Genomic DNA, 10,325 nt, shown 5'->3' on the forward strand with positions numbered 1-10,325 from the left:
ATCGGCACACCTCTACTTATCAATATATTTGATCTATGTTTGATTTTGATGGCATTTAAAAATGGAATGTTTGTGTCGGTTTCTTAATCGGTCCCTGTAAGCTGAGTGAAATTCAGACATTTAAACTAAATTGGATCAGTAGTTATCGATACGGACTGATTTGAAACGTTTTGTCGGCCATGTTGCCCAGGGCAGCCTCATTCTGCGGCGCCAGGTGGAAGCGTCTCGTACCTGTGCCCGTTTCAGGTTGCTGCTCTCCCTCTCACGGGCGGTGCGGTTCTCCGCCACAGAGACCTGGATCTCCTTCAGCTTGGCCTGCGTGTGTTCCAGCTGCACCTTCAGGTCCTCCGCCAGCTGCGCAGCCTCCACCGCCTGCTGCGCCAAGGAAGCAATAAAACAAAAGCTAATGGTCAAATTCCTGGCTGCTAATGTGGCACACAGCGCCCCGCTGAAGGGATCCATCCTGTTTACTGCAGGTTTTATAATTTCCACATTAAAAGTTATTCAATGGTGATTTCATGTTGTGTTCTCGCCTTCCTCTTGTTGAGCTCCAGGGCCTGAGTCCGGACCGCCAGCTCCTTCTCCAGGGCAGCCAGAGTCGTCTGCAGGACTCCCTCCTTCTCCTCCAGCTTCTGCACCACCAGCAGCTGGGCATCCACCTGCAGCAAGCAGCTCCAGACATTAGACACATCCGGCTGCGTCTACAGCCATAAAACGCAGTTATATGGAGACACAGGAGTGCCAAATCACAACAAATGAAAAAAAAAAATGAAATTATTATTTAAATGCGTCATTAATTTATTAAAACTTAAAATAATTTATTAAAACTTAAAATAATGTATTAAATATAGAATTAATTATATGTAAAAATATAAAATTTGTGAAGGTTTTTGATATGGGAAACAAGGGCCATTTCCCAGGGCGACATTAATGGGGCGATATAAAAGAATACATTTATTTAATCTGTACATACAGGAATAATTTTTAAATATAGCATTAATTATATCTACCAATATGTAATTAGTGAGTTTTTGATTTGAAACATGGGCAGTTTCCCAGGGCGGCATGAAATGTGAAAATATGAAGATAATAATGAAAATGGGAAATAAATGCATATTAAATATAGAATTAATTATATGTACTAATGCAAACTGTGATGGGTTTGATATGGAAAATATAAAAATGTCTCCCAGTTCAAATTCCAACATACGTTATTGATCCCAAAGGAAATTAAACGTGATTGTATCTCATACTAATTCAAGACTGTTCAGAGTTGAAAGCCAGTCCCACCACCAAACAAAAATCTACTGAATTTAAAACGTACTGAATTGATCTGAACCGTCATTTCTCCGTGCTGTCAGACTGTTTTCACCTCCTCACCTGCGTCTTGAAGGTGAGGACCTGGTCCGCCAGCTCCTCCTTCTCCTCCTTCAGCAGCTTGTAGATCTGGTTGGATTTGATGCGTTCGCTCATCAGCTTGAAGTTGGCGTCGTCTTTCTCGCGTAGCTGCTGCAGCAGCCTGCTGTTCTGCTCCTGCATGTCTTCGAAGGCCTGGCCCGTTACATCCATCTCGCTCAGCAGCGCCTCCTCCTCCTCAAGAGAAACACAGCAGATGGTGTTGACCGGGAACAATGGGAAGGCTGTGAACGCTCATCTGGAAACCAGTTCACACACATTCAGGTTTTATTCAGATCCTCTAATTTTATTGAAGCCAGTTCATTTACCAGTTTAGTCCCTCAAGGACAAAACCTCTGATAGTGAGGCAGGAGGATTTTATTATTGTAGACCAGAAAACAAGCCTCCGGCCACCAGGTGGCAGCAGTGAGCAAAATGATCAACAGGCTCAGTGACTATTAGAAGAAGCCTACAGTCATAACACACTTTATTCTGAAAATGACTATTCTCGTACTGTCACAACCTTCTCGACTTTCTTCTCGTAGCGTCACGACTTTATTCTCGTAACTTCACGACTTTATTCTCGTAACTTCACGACTTTATCCTCATTTTATGACGGGGACGTAAACATTTACAATCTCTGGGGGAACATGGCAGAAAATAACAGAATCGCTGCTCCAGTGTGACATGACCCATTTATAATTAATTTCCTTCATTGTTTCCAGGGATGAGGTAAAAGTGGTATTATGGGATGACCTGGATCCTCCCTGAATGGAGAAAACAAATGCTACCTCTTAAAAAGGTACAACAGAAAAGTGATTCTGCGTTAAATAAATGTTTTTGTATAATAAAGTTTCTTAAACATGTGTATCTTATTACTTTTAAAGCTAAACCCAGTAAAAGCTTCATGTTCGGAGAACACATGCTTTCCTCATCCTGCAGCTCAGCTTCCCATAAACACAACACATGGGCATGTTTTAGATTTAATGCCTCCAGTGTTCTGTGAATTCGGACTCGGCCGGGCCGGCGCTAACGTGTGTTCTGGGTGATACCGTCACGTTAAACACATGTGTGAACTCCCTCTGCAAACGGATGAAACCCGAGCTCCAACAAGCCAGCAGCCTTTAGATTTACGCTTCTAAAAGCCTCTGCAAAACTTAAACGTTCAATTAAGCTTCATTTTCACAGAGTATTTAAAATGTTAATCTTTCTGCAACGAATCCTTTAAAAGAAAATGTTTTAGTTTGGGGTGATGCCTCCATGACTTCCTATAAAAGGCAGGAAAATTAACAGATTGTTTTTGACAGAAAACAGACTGAGAACCGCCACACCGTCATGTAGCCTAGCATGAATGAGAAACCTGGTTAGCATCTTGTCTTTTGTATGTATTTTGCTTCAGGAAACGGCGTGTAAGACCAAGTGAAGTAAACCAGGGAGTATTTATCGCCCATAATGTTCGTTATTGAGACAGACTCAGTCTGTTCCAGATGAACAGAAACAAATCTGAAGTTTTCATCTCAGGACCTAAAGAGGAACGCTCTGCAGTCAGCACACAGCTACAGTTATTACAGCTGGAAACCAGCAGACCTGAACCTTCAGAGACACATAAAGACGGTTACAAAGTCGGCCTTCTATCACCTGAGGAACATTTCAGACCCAGAAAAACTTATCTGTTTCTCTTTAGTCACACTGGATATAATAAACTGGAACAAGTTTCCTGAAAACTGCAAAAAGTTCCTTTAAAACAAGGCTAAAGTCCCAGCTGTTTGCTGCTGATTTATAATCACTGGAACATTGATCAATATATTTGATGAGTATTTGTTGGTGATTTCGATGATGCCATTTGAAAAGAAGTTACATGTATCGCTTGTTTCGTAATTGGTTTCCGTTATGTTTTTATGGCATTAAACACTTTGAACTGCCTTATTGCTGAAATGTGCAATACAAATAAACTTCATTTCATGTTGTTAAGAGTTTAAAGCCATTTATTTTTTTTACCCAAAACAAACAAAAACAAATTATCCAGCAGCTGTGTCCGATTACAAAATGATGTTTAAAGAGATTTAATTCGTTTTCTACCCAGAGATCTTCAGATATGAACTTCATTCTGAGAGTTTCAGGACAGATTAGGATTAAAAAGTTAATCTAACGTCTGGATGGACGTCAGTGTCGGGTCTGGAAAACTAACTGGACTTCCTTCCTCCACTTTTAAACTCTCATCCTGGAATGTTTATCATAACTTAGCAGATTGAATTAAAGATTCAGCACATTAAGGCATTATTAATGGAACACAGAGCTTTTCAGTGACTCAAGAGTCATTTTAGAGGAACACGAGACACAAGAAAAAGTCCATAAAACAGGTCAGATGAACCCATAAGTGGCTTTTCTTTTGGCTTCCTGCATGTTTGATTGTTTACGAAGTTCCTACGACACCTAACAGTGTGTCATCGGGCCGGGCCGGGCCGGTTCTCCATTCCTTTAATTACGTTCTGGACCACCTCCCAAGCATGAAGAGCTGCAGACAAATCACTTCTCAGCATCTGCTGCAGCTTTATCTAAGAGTTAAAATCACACACACACCCACACACACGCATGGCAGCAGAAAGTGTGAGTCAAATTAACTAATCAGCCTCTGGGATTGATAACAATAAGGTCAACAGCTGGGCAATAGCAGCGTGTTGGGCGGATCCGCTACGCCAACACGATGAGGTTACGTCAAACATTTAACCTGGGACTCATTACTGCTTCATGCATTCCTGCGCCTGATAATCTAGGATTATAAAACTTAAGAGAATGAGGTCACCTGAGGCTTTATGAGGTTGGCTCACGTTTTTACTACTAATGAAAAAGAAAAGACCCTCCTGTCACTCTCAGGTGTCTTCAGATTCACATTCAAGGGGAAAATTAAAGTTGTTCAAACTCATGCTATTCATTTTATTGAAAGAGTTTTAGATGGTGATCCGTAGGCAGAAGGATCTCCTGTAGCAGTCAGTGTTACAGCGACTCTTGAGAAGCTTCTGACTGAAGACACAGTCAGGGTTGTCTGCGATTTTCTCCATCATCTCCTGTGATTCCTGAACCAGAGCCAGAACCAGAACCAGAACCAGAACCAGCCGTCTTTATGGGCTTGTTCCAGTCTTTTTAAGTTGTTCTGGACCCCCTGATTCTCTCCTGTCGCTGACTGAAGCGAAGGATTCAAATTCTCAGAAACATTACTGCAACTTTCCTAAAGTGATTCTGAGAGGAAGTTCAAAGCGTCACCATGAGGTCCAGATCAGGGGTATCAGACATAGAAAAGAAACACATTCTGCAGCCTGAAATGTCATCAGGACGTAACAGAACAAACATGCTAATGCTGGTTAGCCTAGCGCCTCGAGAAACTGTGCTGCATGAAAACATCCGTCAGCTGGATCAAAGCCTGAGTTTATTGAAGGCTGTAGTTGAATGAGGTGTGATGAAGACAAATCTGTGTCAAACTCGAGGCCTGCAGTCCAAATCCGGCCCACCAGAAGTTTCTATGTGGCCGTCTATACAGAACGAACAGTTTTATGGAAAATCCACTCTTTCAGCTTCCCATCATGTTATAATTGTATTCCCTCATCAAGAACATGGATGAAAGAATCAAAGCTGTTTGAAAAATCCTTTAATCTCCATGGCAACCAGTCAGCTGCAAAACGCCTGGGTGGACCTAGCTCCGCCTCCCAGGCTCAGCTCCTACAGACTAGCCAGCAGCAATTAGCAAACAGCTGCTGAGCTCATTATAGGAGCTGCTGCTCAGAGCGACGCTGGTAAAAACATTAAAGGGTTAATAGAGGAGCCATGATGGCATGACTTCCTGGAGGCGGAGCTTCAGAGAGAGCAGGAGTTTTAAAGAGACAGACGCCCAATTTCAAGGAGCTACAAAGTTAAATTTCTTTTAAGCCATATTTGATACATACAGGATTTTTATAACTGAAGGTAACATAGTTACTTGATTGTGCTGTAAAATCCCTGCCAGGTGTATTTATTTACATATAATACTCTAATATGAAAGTTTTGTTCTTAAATATTATTTTCTTAATCAAATCACAATAGTTTCATCTGAATTCTGCCAAATTAGACCAAGGTGAAAACATGCTCATATTATTTCTTTTTGAATGCAGAGACAGCTATTTATTGATATTTTAACAGATTGCTCATTATTTATACTTTCTTCCATAACTGGCCCTTTAAAGACATTCTTGACCTTAATGTTGTCCAAAAACACTGAGACAGAAAATATTAAGAAAATCCAGTAAATCCTGATCAGGGAATCCCCTGTTTGTGATTATTATTATTTGTTTTACACAAAACTCCAAACTAAAGCAAAATTAGAAGCAAAACCAGAAGCACCAGTTGTTTAAAATGTCCTGCAGAATAAGGAGGACCCCGACTTTCACCAGCATCAAGGATTCAAAACAAACCCGTGGGTTCAGATTAACACGCCAAGCTGGCCGGGCATGTCGCCTTGTTTCGGTTCCTCCTCACACGGCTAACATTAGCAAAGCTTATTTTTCAGGCAAATGCAACACCAACGCCTCTGGTTTCACTCATCTAACAGCAGTGCATTAAATATTCATCTTAGTTCCGTCGCAAAAACTCAAACATGACGTTTAAGAGCAAACGAGGGCCAACAAGTTCAGAGAGTTCAGGTTTCATTAGCGCTGTTAGCATTCAGCTAAGGAGCCACACAAACCTGCTTGGTGGCTGCCAGTTTCTTCTGCAGATGCTCGATGGTTTCCTCTGCAACGCGGATCTTCCTCAGGGCGTCTTCATCAGCCAGCTTCTTGCTCTCCTTCTTCTCCCTCTCCTCCAGCTCTCGAACTCGCATCCTCAGGTCTTCCACCTGGACGGAGAAATTAAAATAAGTTTCCTTCAGTTCCAGCAAATTACAGCTGTGATAAGCTCCATTTATTCATTCTCAGCTCCACATTTAGGCTCAACACTGCAAAAAACTCAAAACAGACAAAATATTTTTGGTCTAGTTTTGGGTGTAAATAACTTTGTAACTTACTAACTTACAAATAACTTTTCAGCAAGAAACAGGAGTTTAAGTCAATAATTTCTTAATATTGATGAAATATTAATATTTCCACTGGCAGATTATTTCACTTATAACGTGGGGAAAATGTCTTGATAAAAATTAGATGATCATCTGCCAGTGGAACCAGAACTGGGTTGCTAGGTAACGGTCTGGGCTTGGCTGGAGTTGCTAGGTAACGGTCTGGGCTTGGCTGGGGTTGCTAGGTAACGGCGCCAATTAAACCAGCACTTTATTTCAAGTGTACTAAGATATTTGCACTAGAACCTAGATAAAAATTCTTGGTAAGACTTTTTGCTTTTGCGGTGAAAGAAATGTTAGCTTCTGCGCTAGCGCTAATACATTTTCCACTGTGTGCATTAAAGGCATTTTGAAGTATCTTTGGTGTTTAAAATACTGAACAGAGCAGTGAAGAACGTTTTCATAAGTTGTAATATGGGAACAATGTGGCAGATTATTTCACTAAGACATTTTTCCCATTGTATAAGTAAAATAATCTGCCAGTCAAACTAGTAATTTTTCATCAATATTAAGGAATTATTGACTTAAACTTAAAAAAGTTACCTGTAAGTTAGTTTTGTCTTATTTAAAGTGTGAAAAGATATTTGCATATGAAACTAAACTGAGAAAGAATCATTAATTTATCTCCCTCCTGGCCTAAAATTAGATGAAATTGAGCTAAAAATGAGTCTATTTCCCTTGAAAGTGTCTCCAATATGGCTGAAAAATATTTGAAAATTGTAAAGATATTAATTCTCTCTTTATTATTACACCATGTCTGCAATACGCTCTGAGCTTCGGCATCTCAGCCCTTAAAGTTACACCTGAGGGGAGGAAAAAAGGGGCAGATGGTGAATGAATGACCCTGGAAACTTAATATCCACCCAGAAAAGTGTCCAAGCTGCCATTTCACACAGTGATAAAGACATCTGATGCATTGTGCAGCTCTAGTCTTAAACTGTAATATTGGCTAAAATTCTGGGGACATTTCTGATCAAAATGCTGCCAAACGGCTCTCAGACTTTATAGATGTACAGACGTTAAATTAATCTGACGCAGCTTCACAGTCTAGAAGAAATTATCTACATCTTCCAGCTCAGTGGTGCTAATATTCTGCTTAGCGCTTTAACTTCCCCTACATTAATTAAGTTCCCAAGCACTAATTTACTTGGTTGTTTGGTAAATTTTCAGTTGAATAAAGTTCCACATCTGTGATGAGGTTTTGATTACCGGCTGTTAAGAACTTTATTGTTTTGTTTTCTTGGACCAAAAAGCCAAACAGAGGACGGTAAATAAGTTACCGTAATTTCCAGACTATAGAGCGCAACTAAATATGAACCGCACGCCCTGAACTCTGAAAATAAAAAAATTAAACATAAATAAGCCAAACCTGTCTGTTAGCAGCAGCTGTCATTTTTTAGCTTTACCAAAAAGAGGAGAAATGAAGTAAATGTCACTTGTTTTTATTAGATAGATAGATAGATAGATAGATAGATAGATACTATATTTGTATTTTATTCAGTGTAATTAGTAACAGTTGAGTTATTTAGCCATTTTGTTAAAAAGTAGCGCCTTATAGTCTGGGTATTACGGTAGCAGCCCTGTTGGCGATAATGTTTAGCTGTATTGTCCCTGTAAACACAAATACATTTAAAAGATTTAAAACACTAAGTGTTCTTATTAAGAAACAACTTCTACACCAATCAGTGTTTTATGAACTGAAAAGAAAAAGATCTAATCGGTTTATTCAGATCTAAAGTTTTAATAAAAAACTAAAAAGCTGAATATCTCCATCACTTCCTGCTGAGACGCATTAAAAACCTGCTGTCCTTGTGTCAAACATTTAAAGCGCGTCTTGAAAAGCAGCAGCTGGTTTAGCATTCGGCTTGTTTTGAAACCAACCTCTGCTTTTGACTTGCGCTCGGCGGCCATTAGCTGCACTTTGTCTCTCTGCTCCTTCGGAGCCGACTTGTACATGTCCAACAGCAGCTTCATCTCTTTCTGCGACTCCTGAGCTTTCCTGATGGAAACAGACATGGAGGAGCTGGATTAAACTGACATGGAGGAATATAGTTCATAATTAAAACTTTTCCATAAACCAGAAGGAATTATGGGAAAAACCCAGAAACTTTACTTGAGTTCGACTCGGAGCATCTTCAGCGTATCCGAGTCTTTCCTCTTCAGCTCATCGCTGCACTGCCTCTCTCTCTCTCTCTCCCTCTCCCGCCCTCGCTCGGCCTCTCTCTCTCTTTCTCTCTCTCTCCCTCGCCCGCTGTCTCTCCAGCTCCTTCCTCCTCTCCTCCTCTTCCTCCTGGTCGTCTTCTTCCTCCTTTTTAACGTCCATGCCGTCGCTCGTCGTCTCCTCCAGGATCAGAACGCCTGCGTCTCCGCTCTGCGAGCGCAGCTGCCCAGAAACCAGACAGACGGCGGGTTAACGGCGGCGCCGCGGCCCGGCAGCGTTCGCTTCAAGCACCTGATCGATCGCTCCAATCTACCTTATTGATCTCCATCTGCGTCTCCCGCAGCTTCCTCTTGTAGCGCTGCACGTCGCCCTTCAGCTGCAGGTTGTGGTTCTGAAGGCTGCTGATCAGATGTCGCATCTCCCGGTTGATTGGTCCTGAGGAAGCAAAGGTTCAAAGGTCAAAGTGTGAATTTGCCGTTTGTTTTTTTATCTTAAATGCAAAATTGTTATATTTTGACTCAGTTTTACCTTCATTACTGCTCTGACTGTGTTGTTCTTTCAGCTAGTGGCCTTTATTAGCAATTAATCGATTAACCGTTTCATAGCTAGGCTTCGTTCAGTCCTAAACCCTCAGTCTTCTTCTCCGTCGCCCCCTGCTGGCCCAGGAGGAGTTTCTTAGATAATCAAAGTAAGTTTAAAGGTTTCTATCAAACTTGATCCACTGTTAGCCAGTTAAGATCAACAGGAACGGACGGAGGATTGAACTGAAACGGCTGCTTCTTCTGACAATAAATAAACTGAGTTTAGAGAAACATTTCACTGTGATGTCACACAGTGAAGATGTTTGTTGTGAGGTTATGGCACAACTTTCTGTTTTTTACGTCTTTTATTGTTCTTATGGCATCACTTCATTCAGGCCTGGACACTAAATCAATCACTTATATTGTGATAAACAGGTGATCAATATCAACAGAAGAAACATCTGATAGAATATTCAACATTTGAAATATTCCAGGTTTGTGCTATCTACCAACTCTCTCCCTCTTTGGTTGCCTAGCAACCTGATGGGCAAGAAGCAGTTTCAAGTTCCCCCCTGCCCCCAACTGTGGTTGCCTAGCAACGGCCTGCTGAGTAACTGGAGCAGTTTCCAGTTCCCCCACTTTGCCTCAAAACGGCTAAAAAATAAAAACAAAATGGAGGAAAAACTGGACAAAACAGGAAATGACACGCCACCAGAAGTAGCTCAGATACTTAGAACAAAAAAAACCCTAATCAATAATTATTGGTATTGACTGATATGAGACCTAACTTCCCAGTGTTGTTCTAATAAATAGTGCTGTAGATCAGATGGGAACCTGCTTGCTCGTTGGCGGCCAGGTTCTGCTCGAACTCGATGCGCAGCATCTCGTACTCCTTGCGGACCTGCGCCAGCGTGTCCTCCAGCTGGATGACTTCGGTCCGCAGCTTCTTCTGCAGGGAAAGCTCGTCGCTCTGACACAGACAGGAAGCCAAAGTCACCACAAACGCCCAGAAAGACTCATCAGATTAATGGCTCCGCAGCGCTGTCATTAACCGCTATTCCATGACTAACTTTGAAGATAAATATTCACACAGTTGAGACTCTTGCAGGAACTGTGTTGTTTTTGTAGCAGAAAGCAGGTGATAATAATAATAATAATAATAATAATA

General features: G+C 41.2%; 1 protein-coding gene across 1 annotated transcript in view; it reads right to left on the reverse strand.

The window, feature by feature from the left end:
* The window catches only part of rnf40 (ring finger protein 40), a gene marked incomplete at its 5' end in the record, with an annotated part of 16,137 nt that extends 5,965 nt beyond the window's left edge, over positions 1 to 10,172 (reverse strand). The window contains 9 exon segments of the mRNA XM_015025683.1: positions 232 to 372; positions 534 to 659; positions 1,381 to 1,593; positions 6,110 to 6,259; positions 8,357 to 8,474; positions 8,589 to 8,717; positions 8,719 to 8,858; positions 8,950 to 9,071; positions 9,992 to 10,172. Coding sequence (XP_014881169.1) covers positions 232 to 372; positions 534 to 659; positions 1,381 to 1,593; positions 6,110 to 6,259; positions 8,357 to 8,474; positions 8,589 to 8,717; positions 8,719 to 8,858; positions 8,950 to 9,071; positions 9,992 to 10,172 — 1,320 coding nt within the window.
* Positions 10,173 to 10,325: the final 153 nt, after the last annotated feature.

The sequence above is a fragment of the Poecilia latipinna genome, unplaced genomic scaffold (assembly GCF_001443285.1).
Source record: "Poecilia latipinna isolate Pla-1442-1.1 unplaced genomic scaffold, P_latipinna-1.0 Scaffold4255, whole genome shotgun sequence".
Classification (NCBI taxonomy): Eukaryota; Metazoa; Chordata; class Actinopteri; order Cyprinodontiformes; family Poeciliidae; genus Poecilia; species Poecilia latipinna.